General features: G+C 41.6%; 1 protein-coding gene across 5 annotated transcripts; it reads left to right on the top strand.

The window, feature by feature from the left end:
- The first annotated feature begins 14,342 nt into the window (after positions 1–14,342).
- Positions 14,343–18,171, top strand: LOC125551463 (pre-mRNA splicing factor SR-like 1). 5 transcript variants are annotated; one of them, XR_007302696.1, is made up of 7 exons: positions 14,343–14,583; positions 15,279–15,584; positions 15,870–15,926; positions 16,013–16,093; positions 16,422–16,493; positions 16,755–16,791; positions 17,002–17,021. XR_007302696.1 is itself a non-coding variant. In XM_048714719.1 (6 exons), exons 2-5 carry the CDS (start codon positions 15,297–15,299, stop codon positions 16,785–16,787), a joined length of 474 nt encoding a protein of 157 aa, XP_048570676.1. In that variant the 5' UTR covers positions 14,343–14,583; positions 15,279–15,296; the 3' UTR covers positions 16,788–16,791; positions 17,002–17,215. The 5 variants fall into 5 exon arrangements, 3 of the variants coding, with proteins under 3 accessions (XP_048570676.1, XP_048570666.1, XP_048570686.1); XR_007302694.1 differs by lacking the exon at positions 16,755–16,791 and having other exon boundaries at positions 17,002–17,137; XM_048714719.1 differs by lacking the exon at positions 15,870–15,926 and having other exon boundaries at positions 17,002–17,215.
- The last annotated feature ends 416 nt before the right edge of the window (positions 18,172–18,587 follow it).

The following is an 18,587-nucleotide window of genomic DNA, read 5'->3' on the forward strand; positions in this document are numbered from 1 at the left end:
ATAGGCAGGGCGTATTCACATACACAATGTGTAAACTAATCTAATGGCAGTGCAACAAAGTAGAAGCAATGCAAAGCATCAGTTGCAAGATATGTGCGACCAATATAACCTTGGAAAGTTAGAGCAAGCACCTTGATGGGTGGATAAGATAGGGCATCTGCCTCTGACTCCTCCACTAGGGAGCTACATTGACTTAGGTCTCCCTCTAGCTCGGGATCACTATTAGGATCATATTCTGAGCATGAATCTGTAGGTGGAGAGCGTTTGCATTGCATTGCATCCAGACTTGATTTCAGTCCCTTAATGCCAAGTTTGACAACCATTGCATTGTTCTACCTTATTCTTTTCATGCGCGCAAGCTCATAATCATTATGATGTTGTTCAGTATCTGAGATTCATGAAAACATAAAGAGTAGTCAGATTATCTATGGAGTGCATTGCGGATTCAACTCGAAGAGTGTCTTCCTAAAAACCCTTGCATATGCAAAGTTCACCCCCAACCATACTGACCAGACCACACACAAAAATACAAACCTCTTATGTCTCTATAACAGGCAGACACACATTTCAAAACTGAAGTAGGAACATTATAATCATATCAAATCTGTATTTGAACAAATAAACTAAGGAATTATGAGTGGCATAATGTTTAGCTTCAAGTGCGGAGTGCTGGTAGTGTGACACAAAGCAAGTAGGTAGATTGTATTCCATGCAAAAGATCATAGTCTATGTAAAAGGTGGAAATGACACTTCCTTCTATACAATGCAGTGTTCGTTGCCCACACATGATGGAAGAGATCACATAGAGAAATACTATTCACTCATGTCTGTGGTTCCAGTATTTTGAAACAGGGTGGTCCACCCTAAAAGAATATTGACAACCACTGGTACGCGTTAGTGCTATACAAATGGTTTTTAACCCCTTTCCGCGACGACATTTGGAACCGTAGCCTAGTGAGTGACGGCGATAGGGGGTCCTTCCCACACAACCCAGAAACCGTCGGGGATATGGAGCCTTGATGCATACAATTGTCCCTATATAACTGTTTCCGATATCTCGAATATCCCAAACGCTTCATCCTTCCTACTCGTTTGTGTCGCATTGCCATCACAGTCGGAGTTTTGTGGTTTTACCTAAAACCAGGCAGATTACAGGCACAAGAGTTTTCCAGGCAGATTCCAGGCACATAAGTTTTACGATGCCTGGCACATCACAAACAGTTCATGATTATAAACCATGTACGATAGGTAGACAATCACACAAATTTAGTTTTCCCCCACCGTATGTGATAGTGTCTGACATCACACACGCTTTGCAAACGGCAACTGTGTGCATTGTTACACACGTTTCCTCTCCATGAACCATGTCGAATTATGATGTATGTCGAACACATTGTGCTTTCTTAACCGTGTGCACTGTAATGACCCGCACACCGTAATTTCGCCCTAATTTAATTGCTGCTATTTAAAATTGTACCTAATTTAAACTTGAAAGTAGGCTATAGCTTTATTCATATCCATCAGGTTCAAACAACAAATGCATTATTCGATTCATAGGTACATATGTTTAAGAATTACATAAGCACCAAATAAAGGATGATGAACCAGGGTTATATACTTGTATTATTACATATGGTATAGAAAGAGGCGACAGACATTTCGGTTGCTGAACAAGGTGAAGCGGAATGGCCCTATTGTGATCTCCTGGATGCAGAAGGTATGCAAGACTCTAGTCCAACCCCTTGTGATGGTCGGCCGCCAATCATGTAGTTTGAGAGGTAATCTTGAGTAAACTGCTTCAGGATCCACTACAAAATAAAAAAGATTCAGACATTTTCATCTAACACAACTCATTACGGGCAGTAAAAAGAAGGCTACAGGGTTCTTACTTACCATCCTGCAGTTCACTGTTGTTTTGCATAAAGTGTAAACAAATAGTTCGTTTGACGTCTTTGGACCCATTTTAATAACAATCTTTATCAGTTTCCTCACTTGATGCTGGTTCGTGAATATCTCATTGCCCCAGAAAGGGTCGAAGTGTGGAACTTTGGCAATGATATATGTACCTAAAAGCACCAAGTTAATATTAGAAGCTAAACAACAATTGAAAATGATGTAGTACAACACTCCCTCTACCCCCATTATATAAGATTTTATTACATGTATATCTAGACATCATCAGAACATTAAGGTAACACTCTTCCTTGTTGCTATGTAGCCTAGGATTGCATATTTAGTCATTCAGTACAATGCATGTTGCTATGTAGCCTCAGATATATTAAATATGGCCCTAGTTAACCTACTGATAAATGGGTTATAGATATATTCAGTGAAATGTCTGATTCGACGATTAATCCCTTATCAGCCCTAGGCTATATGGTACTAGCTACCGATATCCTGAATAGTGAGTACATATAAGCAATGCGATGAAACTAACCTCGATGGAAAACAACACAGTTCTCAATATTGTCCTACATGAGTACATATAAAGGCATGTTAAGCACAACAGGCTAAACATCAACCAAATATATCCATGGTAGAAAACATAATCTAAAAATGATAGCTTCAGTGTGCAGGCTTAAGCACGCTAGTTAAGCAAAAAAAGAAGTGGAAAGGTGTGTTAACCGCATCAGGCATAACATTTGAAAACAAGCAAATAGTCATTCCAACTTGTATTATGCAGGTTTAAAGTATACTATTTATTGTTAAAAACAAGCAAATAGCCTCGCGGTCCTCCCGCGCCATAGCCGAGCTCGCCACCTTGGCTCTGGCGGAACGAGGTCAACCGGATGTGTGTGATAACCCACAAGTATAGGGGATCGCAACAGTTTTTGAGGGTAGAGTATTCAACCCAAATTTATCGATTCGACACAAGAGGAGCCAAAGAATATTCTCAAGTATTAACAGTTGAGTTGTCAATTCAACCGCACCTGAAAGACTTAATATCTGCAGCAAAGTATTTAGTAGCAAAGTAATATGGAAGTAACGGTAATGGTGGCAAAAGTAATAGTATTGGTTTTGTAGTGATTGTAACAGTAGCAACGGAAAAGTAACTAAGCAAAGATCAATATATGAAAAGCTCATAGGCAATGGATCAGTGATGGATAATTATGTCGGATGCAATTCCTCATGCAACAGTTATAACATAGGGTGACACAGAACTAGCTCCAGTTCATCAATACAATGTAGGCATGTATTCCGAATATAGTCATACGTGCTTATGGAAAAGAACTTGCATGACATCTTTTGTCCTACCCTCCCGTGGCAGCGGGGTCCTATTGGAAACTAAGGGATATTAAGGCCTCCTTTTAATAGAGTACCGGAACAAAGCATTAACACTTAGTGAATACATGAACTCCTCAAACTATTGTCATCACCGGTGTGGTCCCGATTATTGTCACTCGGGGTTACCGGATCATAACACATAGTAGGTGACTATTGACTTGCAAAATAGGATCAAGAACTCACATATATTCATGAAAACATAATAGGTTCAGATCTAAAATCATGGCACTCGGGCCCTAGTGACAAGCATTAAGCATAGCAAAGTCATAGCAACATCAATCTCAGAACATAATGGACACTAGGGATCAAACCCTAACAAAACTAACTCGACTACATGATAAATCTCATCCAACCCATCACCGTCCAGCAAGCCTATGATGGAATTACTCACGCACGGCGGTGAGCATCAAGGGCCCACGAGGCGGGGGGCGCGCCCCCACCCTCATGGACAGGGTGTGGGCCCCCTGACATTGATTCTTTCGCCAGTATTTTTTATATATTCCAAAAATATTCTCCGTGAAGTTTTAGGTCATTCCGAGAACTTTTATTTCTGCACAAAAATAACACCATGACAATTCTGCTGAAAACAACGTCAGTCCGGGTTAGTTCCATTCAAATCATGCAAGTTTGAGTCCAAAACAAGGTCAAAAGTGTTTGGAAAAGTAGATACGATGGAGACGTATCAACTCCCCCAAGATTAAACCTTTGCTTGTCCTCAAGCAATTCAGTTGACAAACTGAAAGTGATAAAGAAAAACTTTTACAAACTCTATTTGATCTTATTGTTGTAAATATGTAAAGCCATCATTCAAGTTTTCAGCAAAGATTATGAACTAACCATATTCACAATAACATTTAGGTCTCATGTTTACTCATATCAATAGCATAATCAACTAGCGAGCAATAATAATAAATCTTGGATGACAACACTTACTCAAAACAATCATAATATGATATAACAAGATGGTATCTCGCTAGCCCTTTCTGAGACCGCAAAACATAAATGTAGATCACCTCTTAAGATCAAGGACTGACTAAACATTGTAATTCATGGTAAAAGAGATCCATTCATAGTCATACTCAATGTAAACTAATAGTAATACATGCAAATGACAGCGGTGCTCTCCAACTGGTGCTTTTTAATAAGAGGATGATGACTCAACATAAAAGTAAATAGATAGGCCCTTCGCAGAGGGAAGCAGGGATTTGTAGAGGTGCCAGAGCTCGATTTTGAAATAGAGATAAATAATATTTTGAGTGGTATACTTTCATTGTCAACATAACAACCGAAAGATCTCGATATCTTCCATGCTACACACATTATAGGCGGTTCCCAAGCAGAGTGGTAAAGTTTATACTCCCCCTACCACCAACAAATATCAATCCATGGCTTGTCCGAAACAACTGGTGCCTCCAACTAACAACAATCCTGGGGGAGTTTTATTTGCAATTATTTTGATTTGGTTAGAGCATGGGACTGGGCATCCCGGTTACCAGCCATTTTCTCGTGAGTGAGGAGCAGAGTCCACTCCTCTTGAGAATAACCCGCCTAGCATGGAAGATATAGATAGCACTAATTGATACATGAGCTATTCGAGCATACAAAGCAGAATTTCATTTGAAGGTTTAGAGTTTGACAAATGCAAATTTACTTGGAACGGCAGGTAGATACCGCATATAGGAAGGTATGGTGGACTCATATGGAATAACTTTGGGGTTTACGGAGGTGGATGCACAAGCAGTATTCCCGCTTAGTACAAGTGGATGATAGAAAGAGACTGGGAAGCGACCAGCTAGAGAGCGACAAACAATCATGAACATGCATTAAAATTAATTAACACTGAGTGCAAGCATGAGTAGGATATAATTCACCATGAACATAAATATCATGGAGGCTATGTTGATCTTGTTTCAACTACATGCGTGAACATGTGCCAAGTCAAGCCACTCGAATAGTTCAAAGGAGGATACCACCCTATCATACCACATCACAACCATTTTAATAGCATGTGGGCATGCAAGATAAACCATTATAAAATCCTAGCTAATTAAGCATGGCATGAGCAACTATAATATCTAATTGTCATTGCAAACATGTTTCATTCATAATAGACTGAATCAGGAACGATGAACTAATCATATTTACAAAAACAAGATAGGTCGAGTTCATACCAGCTTCTCTCATCTCAATCAGTTCATCATATATCGTCATTATTGCCTTTCACTTGCACAACTGAACGGTGTGGATAATAATAATAGTGCACGTGCATTGGACTAAGCTGGAATCTGCAAGCATTCAATACAAGAAAGAAGACAAGGCAATATGGGCTCCTGGTTAGATCAACAATAATGCATATAAGAGCCACTCAACATTTTCATCATGGTCTTCTCCTCTCGACCCCCAAAGAAAAGAAAGGAAATAAAACTATTTACACGGGAAAGCTCCCAACAAGAAAAAGAAGAACAAGAAATCTTTTTGGGTTTTCTTTTTAATTATTACTACTACAGACATGGAAAGTAAACTAGCTAAAATCTAAAACTAATTTTTTATGTTTTTCTTAAGGTTTTTCAAACACACAAGAAGAATGTCGGAAAATAAAATAAACTAGCATGGATGGTACAATGAAAAAGTATGAGCACCGACAACTGGCATGAGTGTGTGAACATAAATGTAATGTCGGTGAGAGATACATACTCTGGCAAGCTTAGGCTTTTGGCCTACGTTGGTCTAGGGCCATGGCTGGCCTGGTGGATATCCAAAGTTGTAGATGGGATTGTACTGTGATGCAACGACTATTGCCTCACGGGCTGCAGCTTGGAGGCGAGCTGCCTCCGTCCTCCTCTCGTACTCGTTCGCCTCCTCCCTGATTATAACATATCTCCCTTTTGTCTGAAAGTCAAAGAAAGCAGGAGCAGAGAGAGCAACATGGACGGTGCGCCGTCTGTCAAAGATTAGTCGGTACTGGGGGAACTGTGCATTCCTCTCAACAAACTGATGACAAACCATAGCATTATAATCTAGATAAGCAGGAGGCAACTCAATATCATTCTCATGTATGGGTATATCAAGAAAATTAGCTACATGAGTTGCATAGATTCCACCAAACAAGTCTCCACTTAAACTATTAAGATGCAACCTACGTGCAACAATAGCCCCCAAGTTATATTGTTTATCACCTAATACAACACTCTTGAGGACACTAAGATCTGGAACCCACATGTGACAAGCCTCATCTTTACTGTTAATGCATCTACCCATGAAGAGAGCAAAATAATGTATGGAAGGAAAATGAATGCTCCCTATGGTAGCTTGTGTGATTTTCCTAGATTCCCCCACAGTAATACTAGCAAGAAAGTCTTTATATTCAGATTTGCGAGGTTCACTAACATTGCCCCCGTGCGGGAGTTTACAAGCAGTATTAAAATCTTCTAGGTCCATGGTATATGATTTATCATAAAGATCAAATAGAACAGTGTGAGAGTTGCGCGAGGATGTAAATTTGAACCTTCTCACAAAGGAATCAGTTAGGTAGTGGTATTGCGGGCACTTATCTGTCACGAAGCTCTCAAGATCAGCATTGCGCGCATATGCGTCAAATTCTTCCTTGATGCCTGCACGGATCATAAACTCCTCCGACGGCCATTCGCAAGGCCGCACTTGAGCTTCCCTCGGTAGTTCATAGTCCGCCTCACGTATAGCGAGCCTAGGTGCCTGCTTTCTTGAGGAACCACCTTGGTACATTTTCCTAGACATATTTCTTCCTTTGAAAAATTTCTGAAATTTTTAGTAACTCAAAATAAAAGTGAACCAAACTCAACAAGATTGATAGCAACTACTCCCACAAGTGCCTAGAGGCCATATAATGCAATAAAACTACTTTTGACCACATACATTTGACATGCAAGCTCAAGAACAGAGTCACCTAAGCAGCAAAAATTTGCAATAAATAAAGCATTAGAACAAAAACTAATTGGACCATTGGAGGAGTCACATACCAAAGAACAATCCCCCAAAGCAGTTTTGTGAATGGAGCTTTGAGCAAGTAGATCAAAAATGGCAGCAAGATGAGTTAGAACTCGGGTTTGAGCTGGTGGATGATTTTTTCTGGAGGAAGACGGAGTGTGTGGGTGCAAGAATAAGTGGAGGGGCTCACGTGGGGTCCACGAGGTAGGGGGCGCGTCCTAGGGGGGTGGGCGCGCCCTCCACCCTCGTGGGCACATGATGGGTCCCCGTGGTGTGTTCTCAGTGCCAATAATTCTTAAATATTCTAGAAAAATCATATTAAATTTTGAAGGCATTTGGAGAACTTTTATTTTCCGGTTTTTTTATTGCAAGGGTAGGGCTGTGGCCGAGCAGACCCCGAACGCGGGGTCTGCTCGGCCGCAGCCCGCGTTGGCCCGCAAATCCGTTTCTTTGTGAATTGTAAATGAGGTTTGTGGGTCGGTGTTTTACGGATATGCTGGATATGCTCTTAGTCTGGTCTTCATATGGTCATCTAGCATTGGAAATCAAACCCTTAAGAAAGGTTCCGAAGTATATTCCATGAAAGTTTCATCGTAGTCAAAATAAAATATCAGATTGTTAGCACCGCTATTTGGCTGCGTAGAGGGGTTCTATGTATCGAGGCATTCTTGCCTCTTGACTGTAACTCTATAACCTTAGAATAGAACTCATTTCCACGAGAAAAGAAGAAGGGGCCTTGTTCAGCTGCTACATAACATATCAATAATGGAATAAAACTTAAAAAGCAAAATAAAAGAAAAAAGAAAAGAAAATCAGAACCTTCTTTGGTGAAAGAAGATGAAAGAGGACACACCTGAACTGTGTCATGACTTCTCTAAAAATAGAATTGTGTCATGACAACCCTAAAGAAAAATTGTGTCATGACATGGATAAAGATAAACTACACGTTCAAGTTAAAAAAAAGACTACAAGTTGTGAGCGTGTCAAACATAAATGTTTTCTAATTTACATGGATCTTTTTGAACGCAGTACAAATGCAATTGCTCATGTATACACACATACGCTCAACCCTACAAATACTTTTTTTAGAAAAGAAGGATGACCCCTGGCCTCTGCATCTAGGAGATGCATACGGCCACTTTATTGATTATTCTCGAGGACCTTACAAAGTATTACAACAATATGCATGAATCCGCCATCTTGGTAACATATGCCACTACTCCTATCCATATGATGAAGGGATGCTACCTGGGCCAAATACCCGGACTACTCACCTAAGCCTATCATCAAAAGCCAGAAGCCCCGGCCAAGCCACATACCGGGTCTGGGGCATAAACTGGTCTGACGCACTCACATGTGTCGTCGCCGCCATCTTCCACAGGTCCGTCTTCAGAGCAGATATTGAGGCTTCTACCTTGTCAGGCCACTCTGCCATCGACGCCATTATGACGCCATACAACTGCCTCCACCTGCGCGAGTCCATCACTGCGCATCGGGCGCCGAGTCTCCACTGCACCACGCCGCTGAGATCCGCCGTCATCAATGTGTAGGATGAAGCACCGCTCCACCAAAAAAGGCGCCCACTGGTCCCTCGATCCTCGGCTACTGTCACCGACCCCATACTGAGCCCGCCACCACACTGCCCTCAAGGCGACGCCTTCAAGAAGGTCACGCCGCCAAGGACGCCGCCGCCGCCCACCGGAGTTAGGTTTTCACCCGAGAAGCAAGGTGGTGGGGTGTGGAAGGGCAGACCTCGCCCGACGTCTCCATGAAGAAATCGGCGCCCGCGGACGTCGTCGTCGCGGCCGGCTGGAGCCGACCAGGGGTTTCCCCCAATCTGGATCCCGACCACCAGGATCACCTGCAACCCAGAGGCAGGCTAGACGCCTGCACAGCCAAGGATCGTCGAGGGTGAAACGCACCGAGCAGGGGAAGATGGCCAGCAGCCAGATCTGACGCCGCCAGCCACCAGGGCAGCCACGCGAGGTCCCAGCCCACCGAAGATCCGCTAGCCACCCGACCAGATCGCCGGCACCGCGCCCACCCCACTGCTCACCGCAGGTGACAAGGGGCCTCGCCGGGGGCTGCCGCCCAGATCCAAGACCCTCCGATGTGAACCAGAGCAGCGCATGCCCCGCCGCCGCAGTCCCCGGCTGCGCCATGGGCCTTGCCCGGCGGCAGTCTCGTGCGGTGGCGAGGGGGGGAGGGAAGGGAGAGGGGCTACTCCGGCGAGGGGGAGTTTCCCCCGAGACGCCCACTAGGGGCGGCGCGGGGGAGGAGAGGTCACATGCTGCCTTTCAGTATTTCCAACAAGAAATTATTTATTTGAGGTCTCCCTACAAATATATGCACGCACACACACACTTTACCGCAAAGAGCACCTCCAATTTAGTTTTTTTTATATATATTTTGATATGCATACTACACATGTCACCGCCACAATGATCTGACTCGTGAGTTACCGGGAATGCCTTCATTTGGGCACAATAAAGACCTTGTTTACTTCGGCCTTCAACTTTGCTAGTATCAGCTACAGATTCACTGTGCAGGCAAAGCTAATTCGCCGGGAAGTGCTTTGCCCAATACTGGAAATTAGCCTGAATCAGATTGCAGCTGATTTGAAATACAGTTTGTTTCAGATTCAAATTTTTCAAAATGAATTTGTTCTCTAAAGCTAAAACAAACACCGCGAAAGTGCATCAAGTGTTAGCGGTGCGAGGAAACCGACTAGTTAGCCTACACGACTCTGCTTATGCCTTGTACAGTTGTACTTGTGACTTTGGTTTTTTTTTCTAAAAATAATAAAAGTTTTTTTGAGCAAAAAAATAATCTCTATCTCTACCACTTAGAAAGAACGTAAGGTTTCTATTTCACCTTTTTTCTTCATCACCCCTTCGTCCAACATTTCCTGTATCTATATTACTTATAAAAGAGCAAATATTATCTTTTCTAAATGCACTCCACAAAACGTACACGGATACATTACCATCGCATAATTAGTCTCACTAAATTCAATCTAACGGCTAGCCTTAACCGAATCTGTTCTCTGTGTGCACTTAGCAATTTACATTGACTGACCGTATTCCACCGCGGAGGAAAATATGAAAGTCCATGCCTGGTCAATTAGGAAACTATAATCACGGACACATCCTATTAAGAAACTAATCACGGGCACATCTAATTATTAGAAAACTAATGACAAACCCATCCTATTATTAGGAAAAAAAATCACGCGTGCATCCTATTATTAGAAAAATAATTACGAGCCATCCTATTAAGAAATTAATCACGAACGCATCTAATTATTGGGAAACTAATCATGGCTGCATCCTATTAGGTAACTAATCACGAACGCATCTAATTATTAGGAAACTAATCGCGAGCGCATCCTATCGTCTCCTATCAGGGAATCGTGATCGCGAGTCGCCAGCCATCACCAGCCCACCACACACGCGAGCCACAATGGGAGACATGCGAGGAGGAGCTGCGGCTTCCTCCGAACACACTTCTACTGACTGCAACGACTTCGTCCACATCCTGGGCATGCTCTCCGGGAACCACCGGCATCCGCGTCGACTTCGGCTCCATCCACAACACTCACGCTGACAACCACCCACCGCCGAGGTCCTTCAAATGGGGGCAACGCTGAGTATCTTGGACCAGTATAAGCGGGCCAAAAAAATCTGCCCCCACAACCATGCATGTAGATTCGCCTGGTCGCCAACCATCATCGTCCCCAGGGCGGTGCAGGTCTCGGCCACTGTGCAGCAGGTGAAGCTAATCACGGCCCCATCTCACTCGCCCGAAGCCACCGCCGACTCCCTCAGCTCTGACGCGTGCTGCTCCGTTGGACACGCTTGTCCGGTACTCGCGCGTGGACGACGTCGTCCAAAGCTAATCCTGGTGCGTGGAGGCCGCCGCCTCAAAGCTGGATGACTGACTCACCTGCGTCGACAATGCCGCCCAGCTGGTGAGAGGACACGGTCGCCGCGGCCGCTCGCAGGCCTAAACGACGGAGACGCTCGCCTTCACGCGAACGCACCACACACACGCATTAATCAAGTAAGTATCGAGTGTTGTTTTTTTACTGTCATCGCTACCTCGCCGGTGGTGACACATCTAGAAGTACATGAACTAGAGATGAGGCAATGAGAAACAGAGGAGCGTTGGAGCACACACAGAGACGTTCGCCTTCTTTCTTTATTTATTTTTTCACTGATTTTCGCGTACCTGCAACAGACATCCTGACTACCGGTTATTACATGGCCAACTCACGACTACATAGTGAACTCACAGACAAATTCGTTGAACCAAGACCTTACTTGCAGTCATGAAATTATGTTTCACTGAAAAAACCCAGAAGTTTGCATAAGTTTTAATGGAAAAAAACTAAAGTTCGCATAAGTTTTACTAAAAAAACTGAAGTTTGCATAAGTGTATTTGTTTGTCCAGCAGATACATGGCAATTGTAATTTTACATGAGCATTTTCATACCATCCTTATCTACAGTTGAGTTAACATGTTTTCCTGATAGAAAACTTGGACTACATACAAGAGAAGCAAAAACTGCATGTTGATTATGATGATGATGAATGTAGGATATTTTGTGGTCGTGGTAAATTTCATATCATTTAGTACATAAACAATATTCACAATTTTATTTTATTACCATCAATTGTGTTGAGTTTCTTTCATATATATGTATTGACCCTCTTCTTTAAATTAGATGTGACAGATGCGGAATGAACTCATACCACATGATTGCATACGAGCAATTCAAGAGGAATTAGCGGGATTCTTTCTTGACCATGTCATACATAAAGACGAAGAATGCCATGTGGAAGTTGAAATCGATTTTAGATGTTAGGGATTATAAGAGATGTTATATTGTATATATGTAGTAGTGTCGGATATATATATATATATATATGTATATATATATATATATATATATATAAACTTGTTGTTCGATCAATCTCGGAGAAAGAGAGGTCACTTCTCTCTGTATATGTTCATGACGATCTTGTGTAATTCTTGACTGGAATTTGTTGGCATTGAAACGGTTCCTTAGCTTGTCCTAAGTGACATTTTCATGTGTGACTATACTTGCATAAATGTGTGCATATGAAGAATCATGATGAATCTTCTAAATAATTTTGAATTTTATACATTGAGAAAAGTGGGTGGTCTTTTAATACAGGAGACATGTTGATTAAGAAGAAACGATATTTCAAATTATTTGTACGAGTTGGAAATAAGAGATCGTGTATTTTGTAGGGAAATTTCAAATTTATGAATAAATTGTCTTGTATTAAGTTTAGTATAATATGTTAATCCAAATAGATGCATATTGCGTGTGCACACTTATTAGTTTAAATAGACGTGCGTTGCACGTGCACACTTACTAGTAATAATCAATCAACCTAATTTAGTTAGGTTCGGAACCAATTTCACTTTAATTTACTTACCAAACTTCTTATCAAAATATAAAATAATTCACAAGCAGAAATTGACGGACATTTATTTACACATTCACATTATTATAGACAGATAAATCACAAGGTACCATACTACTCCCTCTGTTCCATAATATAAAAATGTTTTTAAGTGACGTTCTTATATTATGGAACAGAGGGAATATAATATTTATATCCCGTTCCAACGCACGGGCATTGTTCTAGTCTACCTCTAATAATAAAGCAAATAGTGCTTTTGGTCGTCCGTCCAAATAATCATCCCTGAATTAGCTATAAATTACCCGTTGTTCCACCCGCAAGTTAAGAAAATGATTCGGTTTTTATTTCAAAAGCCGCCGCCATGCTCAGTGGTTTTATAATGTAATACCCTATCTAAAACATAGACACACTATCAGTATGGTGGCTAGAGCATGTTGCTTCTACCCTGGAGACCAGAGTTTGAATCCTGGTAATACCGATTTTTTGCCTCCTTTTTTAGACACCTCCTCCACCCCCTACGGGGTATGACGCCCTTTGTTTTTATTTATTTTGTCTTTTCTTTTCTTTTCTCATTTATGTTTAAGTTTTTCTTCTTTAAATTAATTTCAGAATTCCAAATTATAAAAAATTCTAGTTATAAAATAACGTTAGAGAAATTATAAAATGTGAGTGAATTAAAAAAATCTTTGGGAAATTATAAAATTATCGTTGTTTTAAAAAGTGTTGGTGATTTTACGAAACTATTAGAAAATTATAAAAAATCACAATCTGGAAAAACATGTCGGCAACTAAAATCATGTTCATGATTTTGAAAAAAAATGATTGTGTATTCAAAACATTTTCGTGAATCTGGAAAAAAAGCATGGAATTTTAGAAAATATTCAAAAAATCAAATGTTTTTTGTGAAATTCAAAATTTATCCCCAATTTTTAAAAAAGTCATCAATTCAAAAAATGTTAGCTGAGTCAAAAAATATTCATGAATTCAAAAACTAATCATGCATTTCAATAAATGTTTGTCTAAACAAAACAAATGTTCGTGATTTTTTATAGATGTCCTAATTTAAAAAAGGTGTTTGTTGATTCGAAAAATTGTTCACTGATTCAGAAATATTTTATGTCTAGAATTTGATTACTTTTTGGAAAGTCTTTATATGTCTAGGCATTGGGAGTAGTTCGTGGTTGATTAGATTTGTTTTTAAAGATTTAAATAGTCCCTTGCGCGAGACATTGGCAAGTGTGTCGTGCAGTGGCAAGCTCATTGCCTAGGGATTTACCATGTCGAATGCATTGCGATCATGTGGACATTGTGTTCATCATCAATGAGAGTAAAGAAGAAAGATATGTGGCAACATGGTGAGCCACCGTGTTAAAATAGAGGACACTCATATGTCTGGATATTGAGTCATACTTATTTGGCTAGCATGTATTTTTGTATGTCTCCCGTTGCAACACACGGGCATGTTTGCTTGTAAAATAATAAAAGTTGAGACCAAGAAGAACAACGATAAAATCTCTCATCCATCAATTTGAAAAGAAGAGGAAAAGAGCCCAACATGCAGTCTGGTCTTGTAACGGGCAAAACCTCGCGGAGAGCCCAATAAAGGGCATCAGCTGCTTGGAAAAGCCCAATAGATGATTGGATTCCGAGTCGTACGCGACTCTCCCACCTCCACAAATCCCTCCCCTCCCCTCCCCCTCATCCATCTCCGGCGACCTCCAAGCTACCGACGAATCCCAACCATCTCGCCCGCCGCCGAAGCCGAAGCCGATACGAGTTCATCCTCTACCGAGCGTCGTCATCCCGTCTGCTTTGGGGTCTCCGCGAGCCGCCCGCGGTCTTGGAAGCCGAGGAGGTCCTAGGGTTGGCCATCCTGCGTGTGAGTATCTCTCTCTGTCTCTGCGTACATAGATTCATCTCGCCAGTTATTAGTTAAGTAGAGGCGATTACTAGTTTGAGACCTTTTTTTGCTATTAAAGTGCGGAATAGACGAGAATGTCCTCTGACGAAATCGTGTACGTTAACGATAGGGTTTCCGATGAATCTGTGTGATTAATGGCCATGGAAAATTCTTTGTGTAAATAGTTCTAGTCTAGTTCTACTTGGCCCCATAGAAATACAAGTGTATGGTGGGTTGCATTTATTCGCATCAGCGATTTGGAGGGATTAAGTTATTGGGGAAAGTCCTTAGGCTAGATAGTGGAAAAGGCTCAGTGCAGGTTGTCTGGACATCACAGTGGGGACTCTCTTAATTGAGTTATATACATGGTAAAACTATCAGCCACTCTCGAGGTTTGCTTGCGTGCCATTACTTGTTGGACACACTTATAGTAACATGGTAGAATTTGTCGACCTTGAGAGCTTAATTGGGCATTTCATGGTTAGTAAGGGACACATGAATTTTCAGCCATTTGAGGTAAAGACTGATCTACATTTGTCTCAGGTGGCAATATATCTGCAAATATTCGCGTATTTTGGGAAAAGGTTCATTATATTATACTTTTCAACTACCTGCATGTGACATAAGCTTTGAGGCTTTAAGCTAATAAGAGGATCCCTCTGTTTTTGGTCCAGGTTTGTGTTCGCTGAAATATGGAGATACAGACTTCAGGGAAGCCCATTGATATGCTGATGGAGAAGGTTCTCTGTATGAATATTCTTTCTTCTGATTACTTCAAGGAGCTCTACAGGATGAAGACCTATCATGAGGTCATTGACGAGATCTACAACCAAGTTGATCATGTGGAGCCTTGGATGACTGGCAATTGCAGGGGTCCTTCCACTGCATTTTGTCTCCTCTACAAGTTCTTCACCATGAAGCTTACTGTGAAACAGATGCATGGTTTGTTGAAGCATCCTGACTCCCCATACATTAGAGCTGTAAGTTTCTTTGACATAAGTCACTTTTGACAAATACACGCATCATGGTTGTTGTGTCTACTCGTTATATTTGTTTGCGATTAATGCATGCACTAGGTTGTATGTCAAAGTTGTACGAAAACAAAGTGTTAGTATGTTTGCAGTGACAAACTGGTGTTATCAACTTATCCTAAGCAATCAACTCTTCCATTTTTTTTACGTTCACTTATTACATTTTGGTTATAACCACTAACAGTCATATGACTTGCTTTCTTGGATGGCCTTGTGTCTTGATTTTGGTCCTAGGACACGTGGATGAACAAAGTTTGCAAGCAGTAGTGTACCAGTCTGTGCATTGGATTTGTGAGCATTTTTTGTTTGTCTTCATTTATCGTGTTAGATAATCAGCTGGCTTCTACTAAATAACCAATTGGTGTTTGTTTTTGCAGATAGGATTTTTGTATCTTCGATATGTTGCTGATCCAAAGATCCTATGGACATGGTATGAGCCCTACTTGAAGGATGATGAGGTATTGCTGTTTTTGAGTTTTCATTTGTATATTTCTTGTACTTTTATGTTTTTTGCTGTTATATGTACTTTCATAAGTCCATAAGACCATAACCATATTGAGCTTCCATTTAATTTCCAAATAATAAGTGGATACGATCCATTAGAGGAGCTATATGGCCTGCAACTAGCTTGTTCAAGAAAGATGTGCTAATTGCAGAAGTCATGCTATACAAACCAAGGAATACAAGTTTATAATTAATAAGGAAATATATCGAGTCCATTTGATTTCATCATTACTAACTAATTAGCTAGTTAGCCATATAATTATAATTTTTGGCTTGATGCAGGAATTCTCCCCTGGATCTAATGGTCGCATGACAACCATGGGTGTATATGTGCGTGATCTTATACTTGGACAGGTCTGCATCTCAAGTTCTTGCTTTCAGAATAAAAATAAGTGCACTTGTTTGTTTGACATTTTTTTCCTGTTTATGTCGTTATAACTGAAGAATGTTTGTTCCTTTCTCTATTGGCTCACCTTCCTGTAGCTTATTCTTTTAATTCTCATGTGAACTAGATTACTATACTACATGAGTTTATTTCTCCATGCTACTTCTCACCTTCTATTTTCTGATGCTGTTAACAGTTTTTAATCTTGTGTTTATTGTATATATGTTCAGAAACTATGCCAACTAGCTGGACAAATTTCTTAGTCAGGCAAGTCATGGTTCAACAACATAGCTTGCTCATAGTATATGCTCTTCTCTTTTCCAAGAAGCTGTGTCAAATTCATAGATAGTTGGTTAAAGGTTTATTTGTGATTCTCAATGGCCATAGCACAACATTGGATTGAATTGTGTCGCCTAATTTGACTTTATGTTTGCAAGTTTATATTGACCAGCATGTTGCTCCGTTTTCCTTGTGCAGTACTACTTTGATAGTATCCTTCCAAGAGTTCCTGTTCCAGTAGTTCGTCAAGTAACAACCAATCTTGAGAAGATGAAGCTGCCTACCAAGCTTTCTGGGGTGACTGGAGACAGTCGCCACGGATCAGAGGACACTGCCCGTCGCCCCCCATCTGTTAAAGCTTCTCTGTCGGTTTCTTTTGGACAGCGTGCGCCGCACCGTGCTTCCACACGGGATTCTTCCCCAGTGCGGCGAACAGTCACCCAAGATGATCATCGGAGATCATCTTCACCATTTCGTCGCAGTGTAAGTCGGGAGGGGCCTTACAATGACCGTTCAAGTCACGACCGAGAAGGTAACCGTTCAAGCCGTGACCGAGATACTGACCGTTCAAGCCGTGATCGAGATACTGACCATTCAAGCCGTGACCGTGATACTGGCCGTTCAAGCCATGACCGAGATACTGGCCGTTCAAGCCGTCACCGAGAGCGTGATCGTTCAAGCCATGACAGAAAGCGTGATTATGACTGTGACAGCAGGGATTGTGACTATTACAGGTCCAGGCATTCAGAAGAAAGAAGGGATTACCGAAGCGAGCGTGACAATAGTAGACACAGACGCTCCAGCTCATGTCATAGGAGCAGAAGCCGGAGTCGTAGCAAGAGCAGGAGCCGGAGTCGGAGCAGGAATGAGCATCGATCTAGTCCATTTGGGGATATAAGCAAAGAGAAGGCTGCTGCTGCCTCGAGCAACCTAGCTAAGCTGAAAGACCTGTACGGCGACGTAACTGAGAAGAAGGATGACGGTGATGCCAGGCGGCTTCACCATGATTCATGTGCCGAGGAGGTTATTAGGCTGGGAGGCCCTAGGTGGAGATAAATTTGAACTGCCGACTCTGTCATCAAGGTCATGTTACTCCACCGTTTGATCTACCGGCTTCTGCATTGACATTAGTGAGAGCTCAGTCTTTGTAAACGCTTGTACTTTATGTTGGTTCATCAATCCATGTCTTTCGGACGTGCAGTCAGTCTACCAAATTCATCAACACAACGTTATCATGTTAGGCTGAATGTTTGACGTGTACCAACTGGGTTACATGATGTCTGGCACTAGAGCAAAAATGAAGAATGCAATGATACATCTCTTTCATTTGAAGAAAGAATGATACATCTCTAACGCGTAAGATTGAAATCCTTGTCATGTCATTTGAAAGCCATGTGCTAATGAGTTGCATTCAACTGCCTTGAAAATGTATATCAGAGTGGTTTTGCTAAATCTTTTTTTTTTTTGAATGTTGGCAAAGCTTGCCAAATTCATTGATCAGAACAGAGAACAAGGTACAAAAGGGGTCCAAGTGTCCCAGAAACAGGACAGTCAGCGCAAGAAGAAGGGAAAATAAAGAGAAAGAAGAGAGAAGCTAGCGAGGGTGGGGGCTCAGCCCGGATCAAAGGGGATCCCAGCACCTGCCAAATTCCACAACCTGATCTCGTCCCTAATCTTACGCCTGAAGCTTTCCAGAGTCAAGAATTCCTTTTGGAAGATCCGTCGATTCCGCTCCTTCCAAATTTCCCAAGCAATCATGTGCACTAAGGAAAGCAGTCCCTTTT

This window comes from Triticum urartu, chromosome 1 (genome assembly GCF_003073215.2).
Source record: "Triticum urartu cultivar G1812 chromosome 1, Tu2.1, whole genome shotgun sequence".
Classification (NCBI taxonomy): Eukaryota; Viridiplantae; Streptophyta; class Magnoliopsida; order Poales; family Poaceae; genus Triticum; species Triticum urartu.